The sequence below is a fragment of the Notamacropus eugenii genome, chromosome 5, assembly GCF_028372415.1.
Source record: "Notamacropus eugenii isolate mMacEug1 chromosome 5, mMacEug1.pri_v2, whole genome shotgun sequence".
In the NCBI taxonomy this organism is placed as follows: Eukaryota; Metazoa; Chordata; class Mammalia; order Diprotodontia; family Macropodidae; genus Notamacropus; species Notamacropus eugenii.
The window spans coordinates 370,248,979-370,264,967 of record NC_092876.1 but is presented as its reverse complement, the minus strand read 5'-3'; the positions used below and the strand labels follow the sequence as shown (position 1 = coordinate 370,264,967).

Here is a 15,989-nt window from a genome sequence, read left to right as displayed (position 1 = left end):
GAACCAAGATAAAGGAATTTGTGTAATTCATTTTGAAAACTAGGAATAAATGATAATGAACCAACATATTAATGTGAAATATTTATTTTTGAAAGCTTATTGATGCAGTTTTTTCTGACAATGTTGTAACAAGCAACCAAACTGTTTTACAAAGTACATTCTACTCTTCTTCAGCCCCCTCCCCTCACCTCCCAAAGATGATCAATATCAAACAGAAAGGGAAGATAAATCCTTTAACTCGCTATATGGTACTATCAGTTATTGCTATATTTCACCAGAATTTTGTTGTTATTCCATGTTGACTTTATTTACATGGTGGTAGCCATTTTATATATTGTTCATTTGTCTTTGGATTTTTCATCCTGTTTTGTGTCTGCTATACTTCACTTTCTACGAGTTTAGCATTCCTTCTAGGGCTATTTTCCCTAGACTTCCACTAGCATTGACAGGCCAGAGCCCCAGAGGAAATTATAGAACTCCTCAGGATTTTAGTGGTAACCCCCAAGGGCATCAGGGTGATTTTAATATCTTTACTCAAAAATCTCCTCTTTTCCACTGCCTTGGTTGGTCTTTGATGCAAGAGGTCTGCTCTCTCAAAGTGCTCTTGAAGCTAGACCTCCAAATTATTTATATTCATTGTTCATGGCAGCATAATAATATTACATTGCCCTTATATTTTGCCTCATTATTTGTCCAGCCATTCTCCAGTAACTGGATCCATATTTTGTTTCTAGATTTTTGGTGTTACGTAAATGTTTTGTACCTTACTTCTATAAACAGTGTTGTATGTGTGAGCTTTGGTTTTTTGTTGTTTGCTGTCAATAATATCATATTAGTGAGATCCTTAGATCAAACGTCATAAATAATTTAGTAAACTATATCATTTATTTCTTAAAATAGGGTGAATCTTGTTGAAAATTCTGCCTTCAGGATATTAGGAGAGAGAATGATTAGCCGGAAAACGGACCTCATAAAAGCTTTCCAAGCGTATGATCCAAATAACACAGGTAAGAAACAAAAACAAAAACAAAAAAAAAACACATAGTGTAACAGCAAAGATGTCAGCATACACAGGAGGTCCTGCTGGACAGACTCTTAAATCTGCCTTCCTAAAAGGAAAGCAACTTTTGAGGGGTCAACAGTCTGCTTTAACCAAGCACATAGATCATTCACTTAGTTTAAGGGAAAAAATCAGCACCCTGAACTTCAGGGAAAATACAGGGAAATTGCAAGCAGAAATTACAAACAGAAAGACCAACAGAAAGGACTTCTGACTGACCATAAACAATACACACAGCACAGATCAACAGATAGATCTTACTTAGGGACTCATTGATTCTTGAATCAGTTTCAGGGTATAGTCATTCTCAAAGTGATGAGGCAGCTGGTGTTAAAAGTGGAACAATCCAGAGAATGAGCCAAATGTAAGGTGAACAGCATGCTGGGACTTCTAATTAAATCTAGATAGGGACTCACCAATCAAGACAGAGTTCATTATTTCCTAAGACTTTCTCTTTTCATCAAAAGACTTTAAACATAGACAGTATAGTTATCTAGATCTTTGGTAAAGCAGACTGAAAGGAAGTTGGGTACCTCAGAAGAGACATTCCTCTCTTGGAGAAATAGGGCTCTCTCTGTTGCCGTATAGCACTTATTTAACTTTTGAGCAATTAGAATCTACCATCGTAGAAAAGGAACAACCATTATAAAACGTTTGTCTCCTCTTTTTTCATTCATTCAGACATCTCTCAACAGGGGGATGAAGAGGCTATACCTTTAGAGCAAAGAAACAAAGATTTGTCTTAAAGAACAACAATACCTTAAACACAGAACTAAACAAATAATATCTTCACTTTACTTTCAAAGCTGATATAATTATAATGACCTCATTGTGAAAGAGTCCAAACCTTATAGTCAGGGTGAGTTTCTCCCAAGTAAATTTCTGTATCAATAGGTTCTCAAATTTTATGTCCTAGATGGAAATTTTTGACTATCAAGAGTTCTGTGCCTGTATCAAGATCACATCATAGCAAATGAACTCTTCCTAAGTTCAGAGGCCATATTTCAGTTCTAAATAGTACTATCATGTAAGGAAGCACTGTTGCCATCTCCAAGAGGGAGCCATCGGGTATGGCTTCACTCCTAATGCTATTACTAGAAATGCTTGGAAATGTAATGTCCTATTGCTGAATTGGACATGGCAAGTTTTTTTTCTCATCTTCTTCCCTCCAAACTAGAGGAAAAGAACTACCCTATGTTCTAGCCAAATTGGTCCTATGAGGAATATGAAAGATTACATAACAATGGTATCTGACATTTAGGAACCCTTGCTGAGGCCAATACCTCTACTTGCACACTTGAACACATTTCCTTCTGTATCCTCCTGTAGCTCACTCCTTTGATCATTCCTTTATTATATCCAATCATTCTCTCCCTACTGCTTCCTTTCCTTGCCTACAAATGGTCCCAAGGCTCCCTCATCCTCAAAAAAGTATCACTTGATCCTGACCTCTCCTCAAGTTATCATTGTAAATGTCTTCTCTCTTTCACGATCCAACCCTTAAGAAAAGCCATCCACAGTTTTTGTCTCTACTTCCTTACCTTCCATTTACTTCTTGACTCCTCGCAATCTGACTTCCAAGATGACCCCTGCAGTGTATGCTACCTTCAAGACTACTCACAATCTTTTAATTACTAACCCTTTTCTCAGCCCTCAGCCCATCTGACCTCCCTGGTGTGACACAATCTGACACAACCCTGCCCTCCTTTTCCTCAATAACTTCTTCACTGATAACTTTGGTGACACTACTTTCTCCTAGTTCTACTCATTTGAATGCTCCCCAGTTTCTTTCAACGGCTTATTATCAGAGTCCCACTTCTATCCACAGATTTCCCCCAAGTGCTATCCTGGGCTTTCTCCTTTTTCTATACTCTCTTTCCTTGAAAGCCTTAAGCTCCTATTAGTTCAATTATCATCTCCTTTAGGATGGCTCCCAAATCTGCATTAAATGACCCTTATTACTTCCTGAGTTCTGGTTCTGTATTGCCAGCTACCTACTGGGTATCTCCACCCAGGTGTCCTGTTACAATCAAAACCTCAAAATGTCCGAAAGGAAACAACAATTTTTTTTCTCCAAATCTGTTACCTCCAAATTTCTCTATTCCTGTTGAGAGCTCCACCATCCTCTCAGTCACCCAAGTTTATAACTTCAGAGTCATGCTTGACTTTTCACTCTAACAAATATCTCACACAACAACCAGTTGCCAAGTTGTCTCAATTCTATCTCCACAATAACTCTCATATCTCCTTTTCTCCCTTAATATGATCACCACCCGTATTCAGGCTCTCATCATGGACTATTGTAATAGCCTCCTAATTAGTCTCTATGCTTCTAGTCTTTGCCTTCTTCAATCCATCCTTTATGCAGCTACCATACTTATCTTTCTAAAATACAGGACTAACCCTATCTCTCCTTTGTTCAAGAATATTCTGTGGCTCCCTATTGCCTTTAATTTAAAACATGGACTCTTCAGCATGGCATTTAAAGCCTTTCTCAGTCTGGCTCCAGATTGTCTTTTCTGAATTATTTTATTTTAATACTCTTCCTTTCATTTAAACTGGCCAACTTGCTATTCCCCTAATGTGGCACTGTATCTCCTACCCTTGTTCCTTTTTGTAGGCTACACCCCTGAATTCCATTCATTCTCTCCTGTTCTCCATTTCTTGCAATCCTTAGTTTCCTTAATGCTATCACTCAGGTGTCACCTCCTAAGAAAAATGAAGATTTTTCTCCTCACTATAATTTTTGTGCTTGATCCCACCTCAAAGCATCTTAACTTTACTTATCTTTTTACATGAGTCAGTACCCAGGGGAATGTAAGTCCTTTGAGGGCAGGAGCTATTTTTATGTATTTATGCTTTGTGTATCTAGCAGTAATGGTGCCTTGCCTTTAGTAGACACTTTAAGAATGCTTGTTGAATTTTCTTTGTTGAAGGGAATGTTTCCCTTTATAAAGGCACTAGTTGATTCCCTTTATAAATGGCACTAGTCACATGAAATAGTACAACTGGTATTTTTATTCTAATTTTACAGATGAGGAAACTGAGGCTCAAAGAGATTAATTAAAACTTTACTCTAGTCATACAGTTAGTAGATGGGTGATAAGGGATTTAAACTTGGATATTTCTTTCTAACTCTAAATTCAGCATCTTTCTACTATACCACTCTTATCATCTTGCCCTCAATGGGTTAGTAAGATTCTGAGGATCACCTGGCAGGATAAGGTACCAGACACTGAAGTCCTTGCTTGAGCTGAACTGCCAATCATTCAAACTATACTTCAGAGATGCAACTCTGATGGGCTGGCCACATTGTTCGAATGTAAAATGCACGCTTGCCAAAAGGACAATTTTATGGAGAACTTGCATGGGGCAGGTGATCACATGGTAGTTGGGGGAGGTGATACAAGGACACTCTCAAGGTCTCTCTCAAGAACTTTGGATTTGATTGTGGGACATGGGAGATACTGGCACAGGACTGCTCAGCATGGCATGCCTACATCAGAGAAGGTGCTGTGCTCTATGAGCAAAGCAGAATTGAGACAGCACAAAGTAAACATAGGATGCACAAATTTGGCATATCCACCCCAAATGTTCACACAGACTATCTGTGCCCAATCTGTGGTAGAGCATTCCAAGCTTGTATTGATCTGATCAGCCATAGTTAGACATGCCAAAACTTGAGTTTATCATGGTGATGTCATTTTGGTCCTCTTTGAGAATGAAGAACAACAATCATATTCATAATCTAGAAAGGAAGATAAGATAAATAAATGAGGGAAGAAGAATAGAGAAGGGGACAGAAATAAGTCTTTATTAAGTGCTAATTATGTGCCACTCACTGTGGTAAATGCTTTACAAATATTATTTCATTTTGTCCTCACAACAATCCTGGGAGTTAGATGTTATTATCCCCATTTTACAACTGAAGAAACTGAAGCAGATAGAGTTTAAATGACTTGCCTGGGCCACAAAGTGTCTGAGGCTGGATTTGAACTCAAGTTGCCCCAGAGCTCTATCCACTCTGTGCACCCTAGATGTCTTCAATATACAAGAAACACTTTGAAAATCTAAGCAAATAAGAAATTACATAGTACAAACATTAACTAAGTGCTAAGTTAAGCAAAGAGGAAATTGGTATATATGATATGAATAGGTGGAAGGCTTCTTTCTTAAAATGATAGATGTAATTTCTTAGAGAGGAGGGAAGAAAGTATTCCAAGGAGGAGATATAGCCAGACCCAAAATGAAGGTAGAAATGGGCAGAATTTGTGCAGAAGATTAGTTTGACTTGACATAATACTTAATAAATGTTTATTGACTATTTGAGAATATTTATTCTTGTTTGTATGTACACAATAGATTAAAGTAGGAAGAGGCAGGAATCAGGTATACTGCAAAGGGGCGATTTTGCCCATCTAAGGCATGAAGTATTGAAGACTTGAACATGGATGACAATTGTAAAAAATGAGAGAAGGTAACAACTTTGAAAGATGCTAAGAAAAAACAGTACTTGTTGACTCACTGGATAGAAAGAGAACAGGGATGAGGGAGAATCAAAGAGTATAAGTCAAGTGTATATAATAATATGGTATAGTAGTGCTATTGCCTCATAAGTGAGGAAATTGGGAAGAGGAATTGTTTTATAACAGGAAAAGAATGTTTTTTAGGTTAAGCATATCTAAATGGAGAATCCCTGTCTCCTAAATGGAGATAGGGTAGTAGGGAGAAGGTGAGAGGTTAGGGCTGAAGATGTAAAATTTAGGCATCACCCACATACAGACCTTGGTCAAAGCCAATGATGATGAGTTCTCTGAAAACAAATTAAGAAGAACACTGATGGTCAAAACCTGAGAATATTCCATTTTAAGGAGATTCATTAACAAGCTAGAGCATGTTCGAAATGCAGGCTCTTGTATGACCTCAGAGGTCATTTAATCCAAATACACAGCTTATCAGAAATCCTCTTTCCAACATGCCCAACTATAATAACCAGGGGGCTAACACAGTGAGAGAAGTATTTTTCAGTCTCATTGTATATTACTCCTCCCTCTTATACACTGCAATAGAGCCAAACTGGCCTATATAGAAGGAGTAAAAACTCCTTCTACATGATGCTTCATTTCTGTTTTCTGAACATGGGGGAAAGAACTCCTTCTTCACCTCTGCTTCATGTCATCCCTCCTTTCTTTCAAGACGTACATCAAGATATGCCTTCATGATCCTCCCTCTTTCCCTTCAACGAATGCTAATGACCTCCCTTTCAAACTACCTTAGTTAACTATTTTGCATTTATTTATATGTATTATCTCTGTATTTATTTTGTGTGTATATACATATATATGCATATATGCATATATATGTATAATATTTCTTGTCTCTCCTATTAGAATATAATTTTTCTTCTAGAAAGCTTCTTGAAAGAAGGGATGTCTTCATTTTTTATATTTGTATTTCCAGAGCCTAGCAAGGTACCTAGCTCACGGTAGGCACTTAAGAAACGCTTGTTAGTTGATTAATCAGGAAGTTTGGAGGAATGAGAATGGAGAAAAAAGAAGATTGTGTAGGGGTGGAAGAGGGAAGGTAGGAAATGAGTTTACCTTTAAACATTTAAAGGCACGAAGGGATGTCATGTCCAAGGTTCATTTTATTTACTCTTTATGGCTCCAGAGGGCAGAGTTAGGACCAAGGAGTTAAAATTGCAAGTGGCTCAACAGAAGGAAGAATTTCTCATAATTAGATGTGATTTTCCTATCACTGAAGATATTTAAACAGAGGCTGGGTGACCACTTGGAGATATTATAGAGCCGACTCATCCCCTTTGGTTGGGATACATGACTACTGATCTTTCTTTTAATACTAGGATTTTATGCTTTTATTTCTTAGTTTTGAGGAAAGCTCATAGCAAAGGGGTAGAAAGAACTAGGGAACTTCTGAACTTAAAGTAACTATAATCTTTACTACTAGTTTTATGAGGGCTGGGATACTATTTGATTCACTTTTCCACTAAGGGTCTTTTCTGCTTGAAACCCACCCATGCAGTTAGACTAGCTTTAGCTCTGGGGGAATCTAGCCTTTAATGAGAGGATTAGATTTCCTTTTATTCAGCTCTTTATTTCATTTAAACCCCACCCCAGTGCCCTAGTGACAATTGCTTAGTACTATTATTATAGCTCATTTTTCCCAAAAGAAAGTTAAAAAAAGGTTCAAGGTATACAATATGAATCAAATGTGGGACAACTAATTTATCATAGGGGAAAAAAATTAAACATAGGAGACTCAAAGTGTGCATTAACAAAGCAACATAAAACAGTATTAAATAACTTACCTTATAGTTATTATGTCTAATGAAAGGATGATAAAAACAAAAGAACACAAAACAGTTTTTTGGAATGGTAATTAGCATTTCACCTTGACTCTGTACTGTCCACACAACTTGAAGTACAGGTCTGTTGCACTGCATTGGACAGGCTTGGGCCAATCATCTCCTTTAGATCTTCCCTAAGGGTGCTAAAAGAGTTGCTGAGGTCTTTTCCTCTGCCACCATTGAGCTACAACTTCAAGGGACCCAGGACTTTTGAAGCACTCAAACTGAAACTCACAACTGACATGTCCTTCCCAGGATAAATACTCATTCACGAAAGATCAGAAATACTCATTCACAAAAGAAAAAAAAGCTTCTGGAACTCAGGTGCAAGTTTTCCTAATGACCTCTTCTTTATTAACTGTCTCTTGAGCATGGTAACCATGATACTAGGGAAGAGAAAAGCCAGCCCCAGATCACTACTCCCTGATAGTCAAAGTATGATGCCAACTGGAGCTGGAGGAAGAGGGACCGAGCTGGAAGCTGTATCTTCTTTTTATTAACACAACACCAATCACAGAATAAGAATTTGCCATGTCATTCCAAAACACCAAGTCCTTTCAGCACTAGTTCAGTAAGACCCGAAAGACATCCCCAAACTCCTACATTATTTACCAGAACCAAGAAGGGCAACACTTAGAATGCTCTGTAAGATGTTGAATTCAACTGTCATGCTTTAATCATCTACCTACATCTAAATTCCTTGAAAGGATACTTAGGTAGATTACAGATAGATAGAGGGACAATCAGTCAGATAGAGAGATACAGACAGACAAATAAAGAGAGATAGATAGGTAGATAGAAAGAGGAGGAGATAATGATAGCTAGACACACAGTGAGATGGACAGATCGACGCAAATAGAAACAGATAGACATGGATAGAACACTTATTAAGTATTTAATTCATACCAGATACTCTAATCCTTTAATGTAGAAGCTGTTAAATCATGTGTTATCCTGACTGGCTCCATGACACTTGAATTGTTTCTTTTTGGCTGCTTGCAGTATTTTCTCCTTGACCTGGGAGCTCTGGAATTTGGCTATAATGTTCCTACTTTTCCTTTTGGTATTTCAGGAGATGACAGATGGATTATTTCTATTTCTATTTTACCCTCTGATTATTAGAATATCAGGGAAGTTTTCTTGATAATTTCTTGAAAGATGATATCTGGGCTTTTTTTTTTTTTTATCATGGCTTTCTGGTAGTACAATAATTTTAAATTGTCTTCCTTGGATCTATTTTCCAGGTCAGTTGTTTTTCCAATGAGATATTTCACATTTTCTTCTATTTTTTTTTATTTTTTGACTTTGATTGTATCTTGATTTTTCATAGAGTCATTCATTAGCTTTCATCTGTCCAATTCTAATTTTTAAGGAGTTATTTTCTTCAGTAAGCTTTTATACCTCTTTTTCCATTTGGCCAGGTCTACTTTTTAAGGAATTATTTTCTTCAGTGACCTTTTCCCCTACATAGCCAATTCTCCTTTTTAAGGAGTTCCTCTGTTCAGTGGATTTGTGTGCCTCTAATTGGTCATTTGGTCAATTCTGATTTTTTTAAATTACTGTTATGGTTTTTGTTTTATCCATTTTTTTGTATTTATTGGTATGTACTTTTTCCACAGTTACATGTAAAAAAACCAGTTTTTAAACATTTATTTTCAAAACCTTGAGTTCCAAATTCTTTCCCCTTCCCCCTCCCCCTCCCCCACTGAGAAGGCAAGCAATTCATATAGATGCATGTGTGTCATGCAAAACGTATCCATAATAGTGATGTTGTGAAAGAAAACATAGACAAAAAAAACCCTCAGGAAAAATAAAAAAAGTGAACAAAACCCCAAAGTTGCTTCAATCAGTATTCAGACCACACCAGCTCTTTCTCTGGGAATAGACAGCATTTTTCACCCTAAGTCCTTCAGAGTTGTCATGGATCATTGTATTGCTGAGAATATCTAAGTCATTCATAGCTCATCATCTTAGAATATTGCTGTTACTTTGTACCCAACACATTTCATTTTACCTCAATCCATGTAATTCATTCTAATTTTTTCTGAGAGCATCCTGCTCACCATTTCTTATAGTACAATAGTATTCCATACAGAATTACCACAATTTGTTTAGCCACTCCTCAACTGATGAGCACCCCCTCAATTTCTAGTTCTTTACTCCCTGAAAAAAATCTGCTACAAATATTTCTGTACATATATGTCATTTCCCTTTTTGTTTTTTGATCTCTTTTGGGATACAGACCTAGAAGTTGTATTGCTATGTATAAGGGTATACATGGTTTTATAGTCCTTTGGGCACAGTTCCGAATTGCTCTGTAGAATGGTTTAATCAATTCATAACTCTGACAACAAAACGTTAATGTCTCATTTTCCCCACATCCACTCCAATGTTTATCATTTACCTTTTCTGCTCTATTATCTAATCTAATAGGTAGTACCTCAGAATTTTTTTAGCTTACATTTCTCCAATCACCAGTGAGTTAGAATATTTTTTTCATATGGCTATAGCTGGCTTTAATTACTTCATCTAAAAACTCTATCTTTTGATTTTCAGTTGGGGAATGGCTCTTATTTTTATAAATTTGACACATTTCTCTGTATGTTAGAGAAATGAGGCCTTTATCAGGGAAACTTGCCTCAAATTTTATTTTCACAGTTACTATTGCTAACTGTATTTCCCTATTCCCCCATTACTCCCATTTATTTTATTCTCTCTTTCCTTTCACCTTGTTCCTCCTCAAAAGTGTTTTGCTTCTGATTACACCGTACACCAATCTGCCCTCCCTTCTATCACCCCCTGCCCTTCTCTTATCCCCTCCCCCTTCTATTTTCCTGTAGGATAAGACAGATTTCAATGCCCCATTGCCTGTGTATATTATTTCACAGTTACATGTAAAAACAACTTTCAACATTTATCTTCAAAACTCTGAGTTTCAAACTCTGTTCCCTCCTACTTCCCCACCTACCTCCATAGAAAAGGCAAGCCATTCTATATAGGTTACACATGTACAGTCATTCAAAACACTTCCATAATGGTCATTTTGTGAAAGACTAATTGACTATATTTCCCTCCATCCTATCCCACCTCCCATTTATTCTGTTTTCTCCTTTTACCCTGTCCCTCCTCGAAAGTGTTTGCTTCTGATTACCCCTTCCCCCAATCTGACCTCCATTCTATCACTTCCCCCTCCTCTGTTATCCCCTTTCCCACTATTTTCCTATAGGGTAAGGTAGATTTCCATACCCAATTGATTATGTATGTTATTCCCTCCTTAAACCAATTTTGATGAGACTAAGATTCACTCATTCCCTCTCACTTTCCCCGTCTTCCCCTCCACTGTAAAAGCTTTTTCTTGCATGTTTTATGTGAGATAATTTATTCCATTCTGCCCCTCCCTTTCTCCTTCTTCTAGTACATTCCTCTCTCACACATTACTTTTATTTTTTAGATATCATCATTCATATTCAACTCACCCTGTGCTTTCTGTCTATATACACATTCTGCATATATATATATATATATATATATATATATATATATATATATATATATATATATATATATATATATATGTATGTATGCATATACACATGCATATATACCCTCCAACTACCCTAATAATGAGAAAGGTCTCATGACTTACAAATAGCATCTTTCCATGTAGGAATTTTAACAGTTCAACTTTAATAGGTTCCCTTATGATTTCTCTTTTCTGTTTACCTTTTCATGCTTCTCCTGAGTTGTGTATTTGAAAGTCAAATTTTCAATTTAACTTTGTGTTTTTTATCAAGCATGCATTAAATTCCTCTACCTCACTGAATATCAATTTTTCCCCCTCATGGATTACACTGAGTTTTGTTGGATAGGTGATTCTTGGTTTTAATCATAGTCCCTTTGACCTCTGGAATATCGTCTTCTAAGCCCTGTGATCCCTTAAGGTAGAAGCTGCTAAATCTTGTGTTATCCTGATTGTGTTTCCACAATACTTGAATTGCTTCTTTCTGGCTGCTTGAAATATTTTCTCCTTGACTTGGAAACTCTTGAATTTGGCTATAATATTCCTGGGAGTTTTCATTTTGGTATTTCCTTTAGGAGATGATCAATGGATTCTTTTCATTTCTATTTTACCCTCAGGTTCTAGAATATCAGTACAATTTTCCTTGACATTTTCTTTTTTTAAAAGATTTAAATTTATTTATTTTTTTGTTTCCACAAGATTTTGAGTTCCAAATTTTTTTACCCATCTTTCCCCTCCCCCATCCTGAGATGGCAGGCATTATGATTACCCCTTCCCCCATTCTGTCCTCCCTTTAACATTCCTCCCTCTTATCCCCTTTCCCTTTACATTCTTGAAGGGCAAGAAAGTATATTCTATACTCCATTGCCTGTATATATTATTTCCCAGTTGCATGTAAAAACAACTTTTTAACATTTGTTTTTAAAACTTTGAGTACCAAATTCTCTTCCTTTTTCCCTCCCTACCCACCCCCATTGAGAAGTCAAGCAGTTCAATATAGTTCATACATGTGTAATTATGCAAAGCCCCTCCATAATAGTCATGTTTTGAAAGACTCTCCATTATATATTTCTCTCCATCCTATCCCACCCTCCAATTATTCTGTTTTCTCCTTTGACCTTGTCCCTTTTCTAAAGTGTTCAATTCTAATTACCACCTTCCCCAATCTGCCCTCCCTTCTGTTATCCCCCCACCATCTCCTTCCTCTTACTTTCCTGTAGGGTAAGATACCTAATTGAATGTGTATGTTATTCCCTCCTTAAGCCAAATCTGATGAGAGTAGGGTTCACTCATTCCTTCTCACCTCCCCCTTCTTTTCTATCTCTCCCTTTCTCCTTCTCCCAATATATTCCTCTGTCACTCCTTAATTTTATTTTTTAGATATCATTCCTTCATATTCAATTCACCTTGTACCCTCTATGAATCTATGTATCTATCTGTCTTCTCCAACTACCCTAATGCTGAGAAACGTCTCCTGGGTTATAAATATTATCTTTTCATGTAGGAATGTAAACAGTTCAACTTTATTAAGTCTCTTATGATTTCTCTTTCCTGTTTTCCTTTTCATCCTTCTCTTGATTTTTGTATTTGAAAGTCCAGTTTTCTATTCAGCTCTCATCTTTTCATCAAGAATGTTTGAAAGTCTTTTATTAAAACTCCATCTTTTCCCCTGAAGTATTATACTCAGTTTTACTGGGTAGGCCATTCTTGGTTTTAATCCTAACTCCTCTGACCTCTAGAATATCATATTCTAAGCCTTCTGATCCCTTAATGTAGAAACTGCTAGATCTTGTGTTATCCTAATTGTATTTTCGCAATACTTGAATTATAACTTTCTAGCTATTTTTAATATCTTCTCCTTGACCTGGGATCTCTGGGATTTGGCTACAATATTCCTAATTTTCCTTTAGTATCTCTTTCCAGAGGCAATTGGTGGATTTTTTTCAATTTCTATTTTACCCTCTGTTTCTAGAGTATCAGAGTAGTTTCCTTGATAATTTCTTGAAAGATGATATCTAGGCTTTTTTTATTATCATAGCTCTCAGGTAGTCCAATAATTTTAAAATTATCTCTCATAGGTCTAGGTCAGTTGTTTTTCCAATGAGATATTTCACATTTTCTTCTATTTTTTTTCATTCTTTTGGTTTTATTTTCTAATTTCTTGGTTTCTCATAGTCATTAGCTTCCATTTGCTCCATTCTAATTTTAAAGGAATTATTTTCTTTGAGGAGCTTTTGGACTTCCTTTTCCATTTGGCCAATTCTCCTTTTGAAAGCATTCTTCTTTCACTGACTTTTTGGACCTCTTTTGTCAGTTTGGCTTAGTCTATTTTTTAAGATGTTATTTTCTTTAGTATTTTTGGGAGGCCCTTTAGCAAGTTGATTTGTTTTCCATTATTTTCTTTTATCACTCTCATTTCTCTTTCCAATTTTTTACTCTACTTCTTTTACTTGATTTTCAAATTTTTTTTTGAGCTCTTTGATGGCCTGATAACAATTCATATTTTTCTTGGAGGCTTTGGATGTAGGAACTTTGACTTTATTGTCTTCTTCTGGTTGTATGTTTTGATCTTCCTTGTCACCAGACTAAATTTCTGTAGTCTGAGTTTTTTTCTGTTGTTTGCTCATTTTCCCAGCCTGTTATTTAACTTTTAAACTTAACAAAGAGGTAAGCTTTACTTCCAGTGTGGAAGGTGCACTGTCTCAAGCTTCAAGGGTTTTGTGCAGCTGTTTTCCAAGGTACTTCTAGGGGCCTGTAAGTTTTCAGTTGTTCTAAGGTGGTATGATCTAAATAGAGGTGTTTACTTTTCTCCTGGACTGTGTTCTGGTCTATAAGTGACCATAAGCACTGTTTTCTGCCCCAGAACTCTGAGGAATGTCCCCTCTCCACTGCTGTCACAAGCTCTGTTATGCTAGTGCTCCTCCTTACCCCAAGACTGCCACCCAGGACTATGACCCAGATCCAAGTATGGGCAAAGCAACAGAGTCCTGCCTCAGTATTAGTAATGAGATCCCTGTTATCTCCTTCTGACCATTTGTTCAATCCCCTTACCATCTGTTGACTGAGAGCTCTGGAAGTAACTGATTCTGATTCGGTCACATCCAAGACTCCTCCTGGTTTGCTCCTCCTGGTTTGCTAGGGTCAGAGTTGTGCTGGGGCTGGGACTGGACTGTTGTCCTCTCTAACCCAAATCAGACCAGTCCTTCCTACTGACCTTCTAAGTTGCCTTTGGTATTTTGGGGTTGAGAAGAATTTGCTTAGAGTCATTTTTTACATGTATTTGAAGGAATTTGGGGGCGATCTCAGGAGAGTTCCTGCCTTTACTCTGCCATCTTCCAATTCTGTTGTTTAATGTGTTTTTTTTTTGCATCCCTTTTACTGAGCTGTTGACTATCTTTTCGTAATTTTCTTGCATCACTCTCATTTCTTTTCTCTTATTTGTTGTCTACCTCTCTTATTTGACTTTTAAAATCATTTTGGAACTCTTCCAAAAATTCTTGTTGGGCTTGTATCCAACTCACATTTTCTTTGAGATTTTGCTTGTAGTTGTTTTGACATATTATCTTCTGAATTTGTGTCTTGATCTTCTTTGTCATCATAGTAGCTTTTTTATGGTCAGGTTCTTTTTTGTTGTTTGCTCATTTTTTTTCCTAGAATATTTCTTGATTTTTAACTTTATGATAAAGTTGGGTTTTTCTCCTAAGGTAGAGGAGGCACTCCTCCAAGCCTCAGTTTTTTCATGCTCTTGTTTTAAGAACTAGTTTTGAGGGTCTGTTAAGTTTTCAGTGTTTCTAAGGTGGTGTGATCCAAGAAAAGGTGTGATCATTGCTTTCCTAGACTGTGCTCTGTTCTTCACCCAAGAATGACCTTGTTTTACAAGTGCTGGTGCTCCTCTTGGCCTTGAAATTTTGACCAGGTCCCCTTATCTCTTGTTAATTACCACAAACACTCTTCTTTGCCCTGGAACTGTGACCATGGCCCCTGTGTCTTTGTGGCTATGAAAGTGCTTTTGCCTTGGAACTACAACCTTGAGCTGTGTATGGGAAATACAATAGGATTCTGTCCCCAGTACTAGCAAGGGGCCCCGGTAATTCCTTTCTGTTCAGCCCCTTTACCATTTGGGGACTGAGAGCTCCTGAAGCTGCTATTGCCATGGATGCAACCACCTCCAAGGCCTGCTATTGATGTTGTGGTAGCAAGGTTGCTGTGACTGGCACTGCATTCCAGGAATTTTTTAGTCTGGAAAATGTCTCATCCTGACTTTTTGTTGTTTCTGCCACTCTGCAGTTCAGTTCAAGGTTTTATTCTAAAGTTGTTTGAAAGAGAATGCTGGAAGTTCAGCTGAGTTGCTTCATTATCTTGGTTCCACCCCTAAATGTAACACCTTTCCACAAAGATCTTAATTATAATAAGGAAGGGAAAACATGTATGCTACATAAAAAATAGAAGCTTAATAAATGCTTTATGTATCTTTAGAAGGGAAGTATGAGCACAGTGTTATGTTATTCATAGCAAGATCACTTCTGGTTTGGCATGGAGGATGAATCAAGGAAGGATGAATTGAAGGGACATTTGTGTCAGTTGTTGAAAGATGGTTATGATTTTGACAGATACAGTTTAGTAAAGGGGACATTCTAGGCTTACAAAATCAAATGAGCAAAGGTACAGAGCCAGGAAAACCAAGAATACTGGGAATATTTCTGTTTAACTGGAGCACAGACCATATAATGTATACAACTCAGATTTTTATTAACTAAATAGGCTAAAGGAGTACTGGAAAAGTATAGTGTCATGTAAGCCAAGGAAGGGGACTTTCAAAGAGAATGTGGTAGTCATCACAATGTAAGAGAGGCAGCCAAGTAATTCAGTAGATTGGAAACTGGACTTGTAGTCAGGAAGCCCTAGTGTTCAAAACCTCAGACACTTACTAGTTGTGTTACCCTGGGCAAGTCACTTAACTTCTGTCTGCATTAGTTTCTTCATCTTTAAAATGGCGGGAACAGTAGTACTTGCTCCCAATGGCTATTGTGAAAAGAAAATGA

At 37.0% G+C, this 15,989-nt stretch overlaps 1 protein-coding gene across 1 annotated transcript in view; it reads left to right on the top strand.

The window, feature by feature from the left end:
• The window catches only part of PPEF1 (protein phosphatase with EF-hand domain 1), a 163,711-nt gene that overhangs the window by 140,914 nt on the left and 6,808 nt on the right, over nt 1–15,989 (top strand). The window contains exon 14 of the mRNA XM_072614213.1: nt 901–1,007. Coding sequence (XP_072470314.1) covers nt 901–1,007 — 107 coding nt within the window. The remainder of the gene's footprint in view (nt 1–900; nt 1,008–15,989) is intronic.